Source organism: Scomber japonicus, chromosome 1, assembly GCF_027409825.1.
Source record: "Scomber japonicus isolate fScoJap1 chromosome 1, fScoJap1.pri, whole genome shotgun sequence".
NCBI lineage: Eukaryota > Metazoa > Chordata > Actinopteri > Scombriformes > Scombridae > Scomber > Scomber japonicus.
The window spans coordinates 24,383,479-24,400,842 of record NC_070578.1 but is presented as its reverse complement, the minus strand read 5'-3'; the positions used below and the strand labels follow the sequence as shown (position 1 = coordinate 24,400,842).

The 17,364-nt window shown below is 39.5% G+C and overlaps 1 protein-coding gene across 1 annotated transcript in view; it reads right to left on the bottom strand.

Moving 5' to 3' along the window:
* Positions 1 to 2,476: 2,476 nt before the first annotated feature.
* The window catches only part of fam189a1 (family with sequence similarity 189 member A1), an 87,971-nt gene continuing 73,083 nt past the window's right edge, over positions 2,477 to 17,364 (bottom strand). The window contains exons 5-12 of the mRNA XM_053319873.1: positions 12,202 to 12,309; positions 10,487 to 10,647; positions 8,426 to 8,561; positions 7,006 to 7,084; positions 6,139 to 6,921; positions 5,949 to 6,020; positions 4,059 to 4,381; positions 2,477 to 2,815 (exon numbers count right to left, since the gene is read on the bottom strand). Coding sequence (XP_053175848.1) covers positions 2,612 to 2,815; positions 4,059 to 4,381; positions 5,949 to 6,020; positions 6,139 to 6,921; positions 7,006 to 7,084; positions 8,426 to 8,561; positions 10,487 to 10,647; positions 12,202 to 12,309 — 1,866 coding nt within the window. The 3' untranslated portion in view covers positions 2,477 to 2,611. The remainder of the gene's footprint in view (positions 2,816 to 4,058; positions 4,382 to 5,948; positions 6,021 to 6,138; positions 6,922 to 7,005; positions 7,085 to 8,425; positions 8,562 to 10,486; positions 10,648 to 12,201; positions 12,310 to 17,364) is intronic.

Here is a 17,364-nt window from a genome sequence, read left to right as displayed (position 1 = left end):
GGTGTGATAATGACGACTCAGATAGGGGAGAGCAGGGCTGGTTGTCACTAAACCTCTAGGAAGAGCATTGGGCATTGGAGCCAATTTGACATGATGGCTAAACCCTGTAATTAGCGTCTCCTGATGCAACTGGGCTCACACAAAACTTTTCCCCATAGACTTACATTGTGAATCTTTCTTATATACAGTCTATGTTGTGAGTCAGACTTGTAAATCACTCCATTTTTTAAGGGTCACAAGTCACAACCACCCAGAATTACTTTCACTGTCACAATTTGATACATTAGGTCTGATCACATTTCAGTAGAAGAGCCACAAAATTTAATGGTTTTATCCCCATTCAAATTAGTCAGAGGGCTAAATCAGAAGTTAGTTGCCATAGCCCATGGAAGTCTAGTGAGCATAGCTTATGCTTTCGGTTTCCAGAAAGTTGCTTTTTTTCCTTCATGTGCCACTAAGCAACTTTCATAGGAATGAACAGGGTCCCACCTCCAAGCTGTATCCAATTCTCTTTATACATCCACGGTTGTCTCATTCATTTGATGTTGCTCCCTAGAGGGTGCTGTTAAAAAATGTTAATACTGAAATTTTCTAAATTGAAGCCAGAGATCACCAAAATGGTCATATCGAGATCAACAGAGGAGTTTAGTGTTTTTCATGTCAACGTGTAGATATTCAGCTCTTCTGTGTTTCTCCTCTAGGCTTTCACACAATAAGTTTACAATAAAACAATTCTTACCACTAAAAATATAAAGGGAGAGCTATAGTTTAGATTAGATGTGGTTGTTAGCTTTGCCCGTAGCAAAATCCCAGTTAGGGATGCTTGTCACATTCTCTCCAGGGTTGGTTGTCACATTCATGAACATTCAACATGAAATTAAATTTTCACCATTAAAATACCATAGTGTGCCCCATAGAGTGTGACTACCAACCCCACAATATGGATGGTTGTCAAAAGTGCACAAGACTTATTTGACAGACCACATGTTTTGCACAAAGTAAACTTAAGGAGAGTAATGTTACTCCATTCCTAGCTGACACTTTGATTAACATTGCACAGTGAAAGTGAATCTATCAAAGATTCAAATGGAAGTAGAAAGTGTGACTACCAACCCCGTTCTCCCCTATCAGGATAGTACACAAATACCGGAAGCACATGGCTAACTAGAAGAGCACTTTACAGTTATAATGAAATAATGGTCCAGCTTCAATTATATATTCATATTTTTCATACAAGGTGGTGTTGCCTTTCAGTCTTAATACAAACCCTGTTACCCAATTCTAAATCTATGTATCTTTTTTACACTCATGTAATCCTTTGCCATTTACTTAAAGATTACTTTCAGTCTGATTTCTGAATGTTTTTTTTTCCAAACTGCATACCAAAATATTACCAACACAACTCTTCATGTTACCGTCAGTATCAGAAATCTAGAGGTATTCTGTACATTGACTAAGTGGAAAGCTAAGATTTTGGATACCAATCCTAGATATGCACCAAGACATTCAGGTAGGAATAACTGAATTCTTTCCATCCAAGTAAGTTGCCTTAAAACTTACGCAAGAATGAAAAGTTGTCAAACATCTATTAAAGGTCATGACTTGTTTTAATTTATTTTTAGCTTAAGATAATCACCTTAAGATAATATGAGTCACCCTGCCTTTGTAACTGTGATCTAGTTGCAGAGTCTTGACGGCCTACGCCAAACACCAAAAAACAGCACTGGCATATGGAAAGTAGACACTCACCAATACTGAAAAATACACTATACAGTATAATTGCAATAACCACTACATCACCATTATATTTTCAAGTGTTCCAGTTATTCATATACATGGTGTGTAACATTAATTGAAAGAACAACACAAACCACAACATACAAAGTCATATTTTATTGTAACACTGATAAGAATTGTAACACAATGAGGTAAGTTAAAATGTCTGCGATGTTCTTGAACCAGCGGCACCACAAAATATTCACCACCCTATCAGTAACAGTTCCACAAAATCTGCAAACAATGACTGATATTACCCAGTCGGTTCAGTTCACAGTTTAATACAAACATATTTCTCCCTGTTTCAGGACAAGAAGAATACTGATAACACAATCTCCTTCGTCTTCGAGTCACAGATCCCAACTTACCAGCTGTGTATTTGTTTCTTTTTTTAAGAGATGAATCAGTAGAAAAGATCCCCTGAGGGAGAAACATTCTTTTGTTTTTCTGATGAAAAAGAAGCCACTACAGACACTGGCAGGCTCAGTCTGAGTTTGCTACCATTTCTGCTGATGACTTGGCACGGTCTCACAGGGCACTAGGAGATATGATAATATGAGACCATTTCAGTGTACCTGTGCTGCAGTCACACTGTGCAAATAAGTGATCTAACAAGGCCGGAAGTTTTATTACTTTCCGTACAGACATGCTGCTCTGCACAGCACTGCACTGCTCTGCACAGCACTGCACTGCACTGCACTGCACAGCACAGCACAGCACAGCACAGCACAGCACAGCACAGCACAGCACAGCACAGCACAGTACAGCATGGCTACAGCACCAGCATCCTGATATGCCCTCATAGTTTTGACCCGAGTCCTTGTTCAGAGAGTGGTCAGAGAATAGTTTCTCTGTACTCAAGGCTTTGTTCAGAGGAGGGGGAGTCCAGTGGGTCGGTAGAGCCACTGGTTGTTTGTGGGAGGTGTTTTGGACGGCGCACGGAAGGGGACGGGGATGAACTCAAAGCACCGCAGCTCTGGAGGTGAAGATCCTCATGGCCACGCTTCCTGGGACTGCCTATAATGCGCTGGGTCATCATCTGTGCAGCATAAAATGGGAACATTTAGGAGAGACACTTATTGTCACCTGCTATTTTTTACATAATCATAAAAGCCATTAAGAAATGAGTGTGATAAAAGTGCACTGAAATCCACTGCTTGGGTCACTATAACTCCCCAAAAAGGCCAGCAATGTTGCTATGCAAAATTCCAATTAAATAAATGCTACTGCATTTTACAATAGATGGAAGTGCTGAATTTAACAATAGAATATTTAATTCTAAATAAGAGTGAAATATCTGATAATCAACATTACATGAAGATAACTTAATAATAATAACTTTATTTGTATAGCGCCTTTCATACAAGAGCTGCAACTCTATAGTGCTTTACAACAAAATAAATTACATGCACCTAGGGCTTCAAAAACACATGAATATAAAATCATGTAAAAAAACACAAAAAAATCATTAATGCAACATAAGATGGAAAATAAAAGTGAAAACTCAAAGTATTTCTCTCTTTGTACACAATCTGTAAATTAGCACCTTGGTCTCTGAAGCCATAAGCAAACAGAACCTCGCCTTTCCCAGGCTCACCACTGGTCTTAGTTAAACAAAACAAGCCACTTTCAGCCTACTCTAGAACATCTTCCCACAGGTTTAACCTCACTGTGGGTCTTATCTGTGTTGGTGCAAGCCGAAGCTGCTTTGGAAAAAAACACCCTTAGTGGTGCTGTGAGGGTTAAAAAACACACACTACATTCTTTTTTCTCAAACCTACCAACCTCAGCACCCATGTAACATAAGATAATAGTAAACAATCTAATGTTTTTTGCCTGCCACTGTAGTATTGGTGTTGTTATCATAAAGACAAGACTATTCTGTTATTTTCTATAAATGTAACTGAATTTTCTACTCAAAACGAAAAGTATCTCACCGCTACACAAACCACATCTCCTAACACTTGGGCTAGTTTTAGGTGTTAACATCATATTCAAATAACTGTGTAACATGCAAACTGTGTGCCAACATGATAATACAGCCATGTCAAAGTACAGCTGAACCTGAGTGCTGACAATGTAGGCACAACATATATGTTTTGATAACAACATGGACTTTCCTCTGTTAATGATCTCTGTGATAAGCATTACAGTTTCACAGGGACTACCATGATATTGACCTCTTGTCTTGCGTATTAATGCTCACCAATAACCATTAAAACCAGCCTTAGACAAACAGACTGCCAGTTTGCATAACGCTATCAACTGTCCAATTCAGTTACCTGATCTATAACGTTGGCACTAAAAATGGCCTCCTCCATGTGTTTCTCATCCGACTTGATGACACACTTGATGTTGTTGACAACCTGTTGGACTTCAGGAGGTAGACTGCAGCTTGAGTGCTCCAGAAACTTGGCCACCAATATTTTGGTGTCTTTGTACATTTTAAGGTCAGCCAGAGAGTGTGGCCGTTCATGGGAGGAGTGTGTGTGCACAGCTCGGGGTTTAAGGTGGATATCAACTTTTCTGCCCTCCTTTTGCTGCTTCCTGACACATATGTGACTGGGTTTAGCTCCGACTCCTTCTGTTGCAACATCTGTTGACTCTGAAAATAAAGCAGATAATTAATTTTTTCACCACAATGATTTAGACTCTTTACTAAAATCAAGGCTAATGCCATTCAAATTAGTATTTCAGATTATGTGAAATTGCTGATTTCTGTGTCACCAGTGTAACACACTGTCAGCTTTGTCGCAGCTCATTTTCATTTGTCACACTGCATGCAGGTGATTGTACATCAGATCAAGGACTTGCACAGGTAAGGGCTATTGTTGCCCAGGCAATAGCCTTTTTGCCCTCTTTGGCTCAGCTGCCCCTCTGGAGGGAGAAAAAAAGTTTTTTTAAATCTATTAATTTAGCTGTTGTATAAATAGCCTAAATACAAGTGGCAATTGCTGAAATTTGACCAAATCTATTTAAAACCATATAACCAATTTTTTTATTACTTTTTTATTGACATACCTCTGTGTGTAACAGTTAGAGGTGGTAAGGGCCCATAGCAGAGCCACTTAATCTGGCCCAGGGCCAAAAAACAATCAAATGCTGCAATCACGAAAACACATGCTGTAGTGTGACAATGATGCTGTTGTGAGGGCACAAGGTAAATGTTGATGTTGTGGAGATGATTAACGATGGATGGTATACCCTGTGGAATGCTCTGTGAATAAACAGCTCCTCATATACTTCTGAATGTGAAGCTTGTCACATTTGCATTACGTCGCGGTCTCACAATATTCCCTAATATTATGCTCTCACTATGGTATCGCTTAGCTTTAGTTATTGGTTATATAAGGATAATTCTTCAGCTCTGTTACGACCATTAAATCAAGTGTGACTGCTGAATCATGCTCAATTAAAGATTGTTTACAGACAATATGAAGCAGTGTGATGCTTCTTTCTAGCTTGATTCATTCAGGCTGTAGTTCATTATCAACCAACAAGTAAATATAGCTGATAGAAGTTGCCTCATTATTATTATTATTATTATTAGACGCTATGGACAACATGGGTAGGCCTACATTATGTAACTTCTGCAGAATTATAGTGATTATGTTTCTTTCGAGGACAGCTCCATCCTCACAATTCTCTGCCAAGCTTGTACCTTAATACCACGTTAGGACCATGGCAGTGTTAGGCCAAGAAGCAAAATCATATTGCTGCTTAAACTAGTTTCAAGAAACTGTATGAGCAATAATATGCTAGCTTGCACAAATACTATGCTACTTTTATTATTTCATTAATCTTTAGAATTTAAAACTATTTACAAATTTAAAATAGAGTATAGAGTAAATAGGTAAGTTAAATGACCATATTTTACACCATTCAGATACATGCTGACAGGTGATACCTAAAATCAGGGTGGGCAGTGCCTTTTTTTCGGTTAGAGCAACAGCCCCTCAAAGTGTTTTTGCATGTCCCTGCATTAGATCATCAGTTTGCTAACATTTGGTTCAGTAAAGTTTGACAAATTGGGTTGTTATGCTGCATTATGTATGGTTTGTCCTTCAGGGTTTTTTTTATACAGTAGTATGTGGATGCTCTTCAGCAGCAGACCTGCAAATTCTGGGTATCTAATTTTAACACCATCATATAAATTCTTATGACAGTATTACCTTGCTCTGGGGATGTATGAGCTGAATCTTCAGCAGCAGGGTTGTTTGCAGAGGAGCAGACACTATTTTCTCCTGTAGAGGGAGACAAGAGACTTAGACAAGAGAGCCACCTTAAGGATCGATAGAAACTGAAAGGTGGATCACTCCGCTAAAAGGGATATTTAAGATGTATAAATCTTAAACCACTTACTTCCTGATGTAGAAGAGCAGGAGATAGGGTCACTGGTGGAACGGACAATGCGTGCCAGCTTGCGGTACCTCTTGGCTGCACGGAAGCCCCGAGGCCTTTCTGACGGCAAGTAACCAGTTTGGGCTGAGGTAGAGGGGGGTTGTGATGCAGATGAGGGTGACCAAACACTGAAGCACAGCCTGGGGCCTCGTAGCCTGCTAGGAGGGGATGGAGAAGGAGAAGGAGCCATGGGGCTGATGGCTGAAGTTCCACCAGAGGAGGCAACAGAGGTGGGGGAGCAGGGCTGAGGTGGTGGGGGGATAGTGACTGGGAGAGTGAGCTTCCGGCTCATCATTCGGGCTTTAATGAGGGAGTGCGTTGGCGCTTTGGGTGGCTCCTCTGGCAACTGTTTGGCTGATGCAAGCTCATCACATATGTGCATGGCAGCCCTGTGTTCCTCATATGCATGTGTGTTGTCTGTAGAATCCTCTTGGTCCAGATTGCTGTAGTTCTCTGAGGACCAGTCTGGAGAGCGTTCGAGAGATTCCTGGGTGTGTGAGGACTCACTGTATCCAGTGTCACTGGGGCGAGCATCAGTGTTAAGCCGGCCACGATGGCAGCGTGTGGAGTCACGTGTACAAAGTTCCAGGCTGTTGCAGCTTCCATCAGTGGGTGCAGTGTGGAGTGTGCCATAGGGAGAGGAGTCGGAGCCCTGGACCTCGAGGGAACACAAGTCCTCCGAGGAGCAAGTCTGGTCCTGGTCAGCCACCTCTGACACCATCAGGGATGCACTGTCCACCGAGGCTATAAATATGGAATACAAGTGTCATCAGTATGACTGGTAGAAGGCATCCAACCATCCTCTGCATTATTAAGAAGAGATTTTACCTTGAGTACTAATTCCTGCAGTGGTGTTTCTGTCACATAGACTGGACTCAGTGGCCTGCTGCTCTATGCTGGTGGTGACCTGTAAAGAGTAACTTGTTAGGGGACACACTGCAGAGAGGAAAAGTAACAGCACATTTTTATCAGTTCATACATGATATTTTGTATGTGTAACTTAAACTAACAGTTGTGTGGCACCTATGCTTCATTGCCACAGTTTGGTCAATAGGGGGCTCTGTAAGACCACAACACACAAACAGAAATGGACAGGTGTACTAGTGGTAAAGGCTACCAACACATCAAGAGTTGAATTAGATTCAGTAATATAATTCTCAAGGTACATGACAATTATGTTACTTGGCTTGTCAAATCATGTTGTGTCTTTAGACTGAAATCATCAGCTGCTTTTTTCTTCTTTTTCTTCATATATCGGCCTTCTACCAGTTCTCTCACACAATCAATCGATTGCTGCACACTTCCATTAGTTATTTACAGCAACCAGTGCAATCCATTTCAGAGAAAACCCTTTGCTGATTCCTTTCTGAAGGACACTGTTCAAATTGGATGTGGAATTGGAACAAACTGCAGAGTTGATAGGTGTAATAGAAATGAGAGATTAAAAGGCAAAGGTGTTAAATGATATTGAGAAGATTGTAGAAGATAAAAGGATCTGCTTGCACATGAGACTTTTATTTTTAGCTGTGAACAGTGAGTTGCAGTGAGGCCTCTCTGCAGCCAGAAAAAAAGTTCCGTTTAACATGACAGTCAAGGGAGATTGCCTGAGTAAGTAGTGAGTTTGAAACAGCAGATATGCTTAGATGAAATTGGTAGTGATTTTTGACCCACAGACCTGTCAGGCAACATCTCCACATGCAGACACAAGCTGAATCCAGAAGCACTACCATTTTGACACAAGTAAAAAATACCATCCATTTAAAAGAGAAAACCTGACCTGAAAGTTTCTTAGCTTGGCCAAATTTCAGACCTGTGGTCTATAATATTGTATTATTCACAATTAAGACATTAAATTAACATGGGCTTAATCTGGAAACACTCTTGTTTTTGAAGTCCATCTAATTAAAATTTACAAGATTTGAAATTTTAACTAAAGGACTACATTTTGAATGCAATACATTTATAATGATCTGCTTAAAACCGTGCAAATGAAAAACTATGCAAAACTACAGGTTAAAGAAAATTGAATCTAAAAGAAAGGATCAGGTTTGCGTAAGGTTTTTAGTGCTATTGCACATATGTAAAATATATGTAATACCAATATAAGTATTAAATGAAGAAGGTAACTAACCTCCATTATCACTTCCTCTGTACAAGAAAAAAGAAATCAATGTGCAACCTTGTGCTCAAATGCCCACACTGAAGCCCTCTGTAGACATTGTTTTAAGGACATAGATTTTTTTCTCACCTGGCTTGCAGGGGTCTGCCCCACCACAGACTCATATGGAGGGGGCAGGTCCGTTGGGTACAGAGTCCCTGGGCTGTTGATGGGTACCCCATAGATGGCACTGAAAGGAGAATGGGGGAAGTCCAGATGCAGGCCTCTGTCAGGGACATTACAGCAAGAGTTTTACCCAAGCATTTTAAAACAGTATACAGAAAATGATGGAGAATATACTGGTCCAGTAACAAAATGACACAATGAACAGTGTCTTAAGAGCTGGCACAAGTCTTCGTTCAACTGGCAGTACATTCTCTATTAAAACATTGAGAGAAAGGATGAAAAATAGCCTTCTTTCCTACATTATCATTCTATAACATTCCATGTGCACCACTGTTTCATATGGTGCCAATTAAGAATGAGCAGCCCTGCGCACTGTCATATCTTTTAATTACAACCCCATTCTCCTCTAAAGTGGCAGAGCATGAAATACAACCTGAGAGTTTCCACTAATCATCCGCGGCATGATGATGTCATGACACATCCCTGGCCCCGGGCAGGGACACTATAAATGCTTCCTCTGCCTTGTTTATATTTATGGCATAATAGGCAAACAGATGTGGCTTCCTGCCAAATGGCTACATCAGCAGCACTCTCTCTGGCAAGACTGAGGAAATGGAGGGAGTGATGAGGGAGGGGTCAACAGATCTTTCACTACAGCTGAGAATCATAGATGTCACATCTGCTTTATGGAGGGAAATGCTCTGTGGTGGCCATGGATGATAATACCACATGTGATGATCACAGTGAGATATTTCTTTCTAAATAGAGACATGCCACTGCTGCTTAATATGATGGGGTTTGATTGTAATCTGGGTGCAAATTTTTGGCAACACAATATTCAGTTCATTAGATTCTTTAGGTTTACTGCAGCCTACCTTAAATAAAACATTTAGAGCAGTTTTGATCCCAACAAAGTTCCTCTGCTGACAATCACTGAGTAAGAAGAAGTAACAGACCTCATTCTTTTAGCTCCTTCGCAACTAACAAACTACAGTACACATCTTGTTTCATCTCTTTGGTGTTGGTCCTCTTAGGGTGCTGTGTGTTGTGTTCCAAACTTTCCTTCAGTGCTTCCTGTCAGTCTTATAACCCCCTTTTTAATGACACACATAGGACCTACTGTATATTGTAGCCTAATATATGGTTCATGCTAAGTGTCTGGAGGGGCAGGTAGGGGATTGCAAGAAAAGACCATAGGATACAAAAAGAGAGGAATCATAATAATCTGAAATATATGTATCATATAGTGAAAAAGTAAGATAAATCACTTCTATGTCATTCTTATAATTAGATGGATACAATTCAAGGACAGCGCACTGATCCAGGTACAGTATCCTCAACTTTATCTTCACTAACCACCAAGAATTCTCATGAAGGTATCCTTAGCAAAGCTCCTTTTGTATTTTCAAGTTCATAAAAATCAAAACCTAGAAAAACAATGCCCAATATATTTGAAAGAAACACATGCCTTTGTTCCCAGTTTGAAACACTGTCCCTTTGGGAGGTACTTTATGAATTTAGTGCATTTAACTTGTAGTTTTTGTTTCACTAACTGCACTATTTTTTTCTGGATTGCTCCCTACACTTTTCATATACAGTGGCTGATCATATGGTAGTTAATTGGCTGTGCATGAAGATGTGTTGTCAGATATAATTTATGTGATGTCATTAATGTGTTGATATCCACCATGGCAGATAATAAAGTTGGATTGTATTGCTATGTATTGTATTCTAGTAACTGTGGGGTTTGGCAGGCCAGCATACACATGTGCATAATTTCAATGTCTTATCACCATAGAGTTGTTAATCTTCTCTAACATTAGGAAGAAATTACAAATGTCTTGTCAATGTCTTGCTTCATATAGTATATCCAGGGAATATACTATATGAATACTATCCTACTAACATACATAATATAAATAACACACATAACAAATGTTCCAGGAGATACTTCTGAACTAGAGTTTGGTGAACAGTGAACGCTGAAAAAAGTGTGATGCTAGTGAACAGTATTTTGCTTCTCACCTCTGTCCATCCATTGAGGGGGTACATGTGTACTCTGGGGGGTAGTATGGCGGTGGGGGAATGGGAGGAATAAATTCATCAAAGTCCAGCGTTTGGTGCAGGATGGTTCCATGCGGGGTCATACAGTCGGCATTTAGGGCTCGTGCTCTGTGTGGCATAAACTGAAACACATCGTAATGAGAGACATCATCAGGCCGCTATTACAAAGTCCTCATTCATCATTTTAAACCATAATGTACCCAGTGAAAATTACTCAGTTTACAGCATATCCCCCCTGTTATTAAAGTCCAGTTGTTGTTTCACTTCAAAGCTCCACTGAAGCACCAGAAACTCAAGTGCTTTGCTCAGAGGCACCTCAACAGCAGCTTGTAAGGGTGGGTAAAGTGTTGCTCATTCTCTTTCCACACTCAGACATTTCTAAGTAGGACAACTTTCCTGTCACAGCCCAGCCTGCTTTTCTAATCTCCAGGCTGCCACTGCTGCTATTGACTTGGCTAAATTTACTGAGCTAAATAAAAGGTTAACACCTCTTGTGGTAAATGGGAAATGAGGCCACTGTTGGAAAGTTGGCCAGACTGTTGGAGATAAGATAGAGCTCTTTTGTCCTTCACTGTTCTGTGTATCCTTAGTTAAATGCCACCATTGTCTGCCACTTTAATCTATAGAGGTTTTCCTGTAGTTGTGCATGTTTGCTTTGGTGTTTGCTTTTGCAAATACAATACTATAATTTTCAGTTACTGAGTGTCTGCATGGCATATATAATGAAATATACATTTGCTACTTGAACATAAAATAAGTGCCCCCACTAATTCAACAGTAAGTCATTGAACAAATACATTTGTACAGATTTTCACTGTAAGGATGCTCTGAGAATACGTTTTTATCATTTAAATACGAAAACCTTATCTCAAGGTGAAAATGAATTTTAAGTTAATTTTTCAATTGGTATATAATTCAAACTGCCTCTGATAATCTAATGTCTGCCCTCTTATCTTTGTTTGTCTCTGTCTTTAATTGGAGTTGAGTTCTGCTGAATGTCTGTTACTAGTTATAATATTAAACTTGTTATCAAAATCAGGCCTTAAATTCAGTCCAGAGCACCAGTTTAAATACAGACTCCTTGTAGCATTTTAGCACAAAATTTACAGCATAATTCATCAAATATATAAATGGCTCTCAGATTCAATATAACTGCAACATTTTACACCAAGTTGGTAGTGTCCTTCTTTCCAGTCATCTGTCGAGAAGCATTAAATAACCATTGTTGGTGAGAAAAACAAAGGGTGCTTGATCATGTTAATTTCCCTCATGGCTAAAAGCATCTAGCTGTTGCCAATAGTTTTATTGTTCCACATAAAATGACGAAAGAGGGTCATCCTGAGGATCAAAGTCCAGTGAGATGTTGCGCCAGGTTCTCTCCAAATCACATATTTTTCAGATGCAGGATGACGAAGAGCAAGGTCAATTGACTTTGACTGTGTGTGTTTTACACTAACTTGTATTTACCAAGCTGGATGATTCAACCAAACACTTAAATATTATTCCACTATCTTGGAAACAGAGAATAGGTGGCACATCTCTTCTGAGCCGCTTATGTGTTTACTGAGTGATAGTGATCTTCAGACTAAAAGCTATAAATATTTTTAACCACATGGTAGTCACTAGAAGAAAAAAAAGTCAGCCATTGTTGTTGTCTGCTCTTCCATCACACTCACCATCTGCAGCACATCAGTTGAGACCATCTGCATACAGCACATGGCAGTGGCTAGAGCACACACAATGGTGGAGATGACGTTAAGAGCACATACGCTGAAGAGCAGCTCCTAAAGGAGAGGAGGGAAAGGGGGAGACTATTAGAGGAACAGGGACAAAAGAGGGGGGAGAAGATGGGTAAAATAAGGAAAGTAACGAAGCAGGAAAGAAGGTGGCAAGAGAGGAGAAGAGAGGAACAGAAGGTGATAACACAAAAAGGAGTGAAGGTGACATAAACAGTGTTGACATCATCAGTAATGTAACCAAGTTTAGAAAAACACAGCAGGGTGGCACTGCAGAGAGTGTGTCACTTTACAGATATCTGCTTTAGCACAGCAAGGCAACCACACAGCGCTAATAAGAAGCTCGTCTGCATTGTTAGCATATCATAAAAATACATACATACACACAAAAATAGTCACTTATTGGGGTAAAATCCCCATAAACACGGAAGGTTAAGCATGAGCACACGCACCATTACACTCTGGCAATGCAGCTAACAGCAAGAGGACAAATTAGTATTGAATCTGTCAGCAAAAATAAATGTGCATGCTTGTGAAATACTAGCCCAGAAAAGTGAATCAGAGAAAAGACTTATGACTGCGGCTCTTTTATGTTGCTGTTTCTGCTATTCTTCGGTATAAAACTGTCTCTAAGTTGCTCAATATTAAAACCATATCGTGTTTGTATGTTCTAACAGCAACAGCTTGTATGGTTGCTTCAAAAGGAGCAAAACTAAAGTATCATTAAAAAAAAGGTCTAAGTGGTTTGTCTTCTGAGATATTTGAATACCCATCACGCAATACGTGCAGTTCTTTTCCTAGGGTGTTCACAGGGTTTATCTGTCACAATTAAGCTACATGGTCACTCTGATAATACTGTTACACATAAAATTATTATCATAGTGTAAGAAGGTGAAAGGTGACAGAGAGAGGGATTGAAGAAGGGATATGAGATTGAATGTGTGACAGACTTTTAGCTGTTTTAAATTTAAAAATAGCTTGCAGCAAAACAACAAAAAATAGGTGAATTCTACGGTTCATGAAAAAATAAAACAGTACTGAATTCAGTACTGTTTTATTTTAAACATATACCCATGGACAGACATTCAGCACTGGAATTGTTCTGTAGACATAGGCCCATACATGAAGCTCCCTGGTTGCCACACAAACTGTTTTCCAGCCTGCCGCACAGATTTTTCACCATATTCATAACGCACGATTATCTGTGACATTAAAAAAACATACACATACACATGCAACAACTTGCAAATGTGTGTTAATAATCTGCAGAAACAACTATTGTCTCCCACAGTGAGATGCTTGTTGTCCAGGTGAAGGTGCCTTGACTTTTGAAGGGAGGTTCAGATGGGGTTTTTTTTGCAGATCTCATGGCTCATTTGAAGTATGTCATGTAAAATGAATGAAGTTGTCGACTTGAGATATTCAGAGCTGCCAGCCTTGCAACATGTTTGATATCCAGTAACAAGTTGCCACAGATCTAGCCTGTGTCAACTGGAAGCAAAGCAGAAATGATGCCAACTGAAATCTATGAAGCTTAAATTGTGTAGTGCCAAGTATAAAATATAAGCAAAACATGTTTGTGTTGGAAATGAAGCCAACAGTTTTGGGACATGCTTTGTTATGCAGGAAAATCTGGAGGAATTGTGGACAGAGAACAAATATGTTTGACATTTCAAATATAGATGATCACAGTCAGTCAATAATAGAAAGGAGTCTGAGACTGCATATCAGCAAAGGTGATAATGAAGTAATGTGGCTATAAAGTTTTAATGATTGTGCGAGTGAAGTACCTGTCATTTCTGTTTGTTTTCAGCTTGTTTAGCCCTTTAGACTTTACAAAGTCCTTCTTAATTGGTTCTTAACATAGCTGGGACTCAACTTTTGTTTCTTGAATCATAGAGTTATTCACTGAACACAAACTACAGGACTCCTCTCGCTGACTCCCAGCAGTACCATGAGACAACATTTGTTGATAGCTGCAAACAGGTAATTCACTGACCTCTCCTTCTTTGGCCTACCCGAGCAGCTTTTCACAACATCGGACAGAAACCCCAGGTCTTCCCTCAGGAAGTCCTACAGCAGTTTCACAGAGGTCAGCCCAGTCTGTTGGCAAAGCCCTTCAGAGATTTTCAAACCTCCAATGACAGGAAGCAGCAGATGTTGCCGCTCTGTGGTGCCACTTCTCATAGAGCACTGACTACACCAGCTTCACAGCAAAGGTAAAGCTTCAGACCTCAGGTCTACAGACCATTACCAGTCTTGTTGTAGCACATGCAAATATGATAATCTGTTTTCTTTATTTTTTGTTTCCCAGTGCTGAAAAGCTTTGGCTCTGGTGTCTACAGCTGAAAACACTACTGTCTACCTGAGATGGACTGGTGAATAACAAAACTCATCCAGTGGTTCCTTAATTTAAGCAAATACAGATTTTTCTTCTGGATTTCCAAAAAGCCATCATGGAAGGCTAATACTCCCTCAAAAGAAAAGACGTATCTCTTTAAAGTTAGGTAAAACTCAGTCTTTAACGCACCAAGAGAATCTCACAATTTGTGCCAGCAAAGACCAACTGATGGATCTCCTCACATCAACTCATGTCTTCTATTAAGAATTCCCTTGTAGCATGCTCAAAGACTATGGCTGATGACATGCTGACATGCATGTATGTGTTGTGCCTGGAATCTGACTACATATGTTTTGAATACAAATACAGAATATAATTAATAATATACCCATACTTCGTACTGCACAGTAATTGGCCAGACCTTCTCTCTCAAACTCTCTTTTTTCCATTAGTTACATAACTATTTCTGACACTTTTCATGTGAACAACCAAGTACAGTGCTATCAATGGCCTAAAGGAAACAATGTCTGAAAATGTTCCCTGTTATCCCCATATTTAAAAATGATTGTGTCTTTCTCCTCTATGATGGCCAGCTTTTCACTCTGCCTGGAACAAACTAGTTATCTTCTAGCATAACCCAGCGCTTACTGATTCAGCATATTCAATTGGCAGAGCAGCTGCTGATAAGGGACAACCAGAGTCAACAGTGCCAAACACACTACAAAAAACTACAGGCAACCATCGAACACACATGCCCCAATGGTGTGTAACAGCCAACTGACACGTTCGTCCCTGAGACCAGCCTCTTGCATCCAAAACAAAGTCTATACCAAAGCAGTTAGAGGTTTGTCTAGTATGCATGCTTGCAGGGAGTGATAAAAGCACAGATGCCAAATATCAACTCTGGATATAGTCTGCATTCATGTAATTAATCCTCAAAACTGACAAATGCATGCAGACGTGGAGGTAATTGTCAATCATTCATTGTGTTGTGCAGCTTTGACTGAGCTCTTTCTTTCCTGAGCTAAAGCTGAGATTAGTACTGACCTCTCAATTTAAGTAAGCTAATGCATGCAGATGTAAGATGATGCATTTCTCTGATTTCTCTTGTGACCAATGTACACAATGACATAATAAATCCTGCCAGGCTAAGAAATGCAATAATACCTCTGAGAAACTCTTTCACATGTCTCCTCACCAGACATTTGACCTTTAGTAGATACCACTTACCCCAAGCCAATCAGTTTAGTGAATTACACAGCAAGGTTGCACATCCGCCCCCTTGCAGGAAATCACAAATTATCTTAATACTCCCTCCAACTGATGATTTACAGCCTTGGGCAAAGTAATGAAAAGAACAACGGGATGGAAATGAATATGTCTGTGAAGAGTGAAGAGCTATAAAAGCCAAACGAAGAGATGCTGCTGAGAGATGAGGGAATTAGGAACTACAGGTGATATGCTACCTAATCTTCCTGCTGTTATAATTAAGTACTCCGCATATGCTGTGTATTTCAGTACCAGAGGAACTATACAGTAGGTCAGCTGCATCATGAGTTCATTAGGACCAGCAACAGTCTAGCCTGAGATGGCCGAGGACTCTGGGGAACAGGGTTTGACAGCTTCCTCTTAGACATAACTCAATACATCTGACTACTTTGGCACTTAATAAAGGTTTATTGCACCAATTCCCATATCTTTTTTAATGAGCTATGCTCACAATGATAAATGTGCTTGATCTTTCATCTTTTCATAAGCATGCTTCATCCTGGGAAGTCTTTTATTTGGTTATCAATGTTTTATAATCAACCAGGGACATAAAAATGAATGGATATGATTGTCGTTATCCAATAATGGCACAGTTGCACATACTGTATATCATTTCTGCAGACACCCAGAGTCAAGATAAGCTACAAAGATTATGTGCTCACAAACTACAGCCAAACCAGTCTAGATACACACTGGATACTAAGAAGTCTGCCCCTCAGAGAAAGACAAATGTTGTTGCCATTCTCTGCTTCCTGTTCAATTAGTCTGAGACCGAACATTTACTTTGATTTGCATTGTACACCATTTGACTGTTCCCACATGGCATTTGTTACACAACGAGGAAGGAAACTTGAAGACATTTTAACTGGTATGATAACAATTTAAATATTATGATTTATGCAAGAAATAATTCAAATGATTGCTATCATGTTAAAGCTGATTGCAAATCAAACTTGAAGGCAGATTCTGTTTTTAGATTCAAATGTAGACCACAAAAAATGAATAAGTAAATAAATAAGTAAAACCATGAAGCCCTTTTTTGAAATGAAATTAGATCTGTCACTCGCAACAGTGACATCACAGAGTGCGTTTAAAGTCAATCATGATGGCAGGGTGAAACATGGCCACATAAATAAACATCTACCATTCATAATGTGTGCAACAGTGAAGTCTGTACAGCAATAAAAGATATGACCACAATGAGAAAACCAAGAGGTATATTGCCATTGTTTTCCTTAAACTGGAAAGAAAACATCACCAGTCAATGTACATATGGTACTCCATGTTGTTACCATAGCTACCAGTGCAGACAGGATAGATCCCTGATTACAAATCCAATGTAATCAGTTGCAAATAACAGTATTATTTATTTGAGAAATTCATCCAGTTTACTTGTAACTTATATTAAATGGATATATATTGAATAATTTCTGCATGAAAACATAAAAACTCTCACCAACAGTACTATACAAATACAGTCTCACTCCCACCCA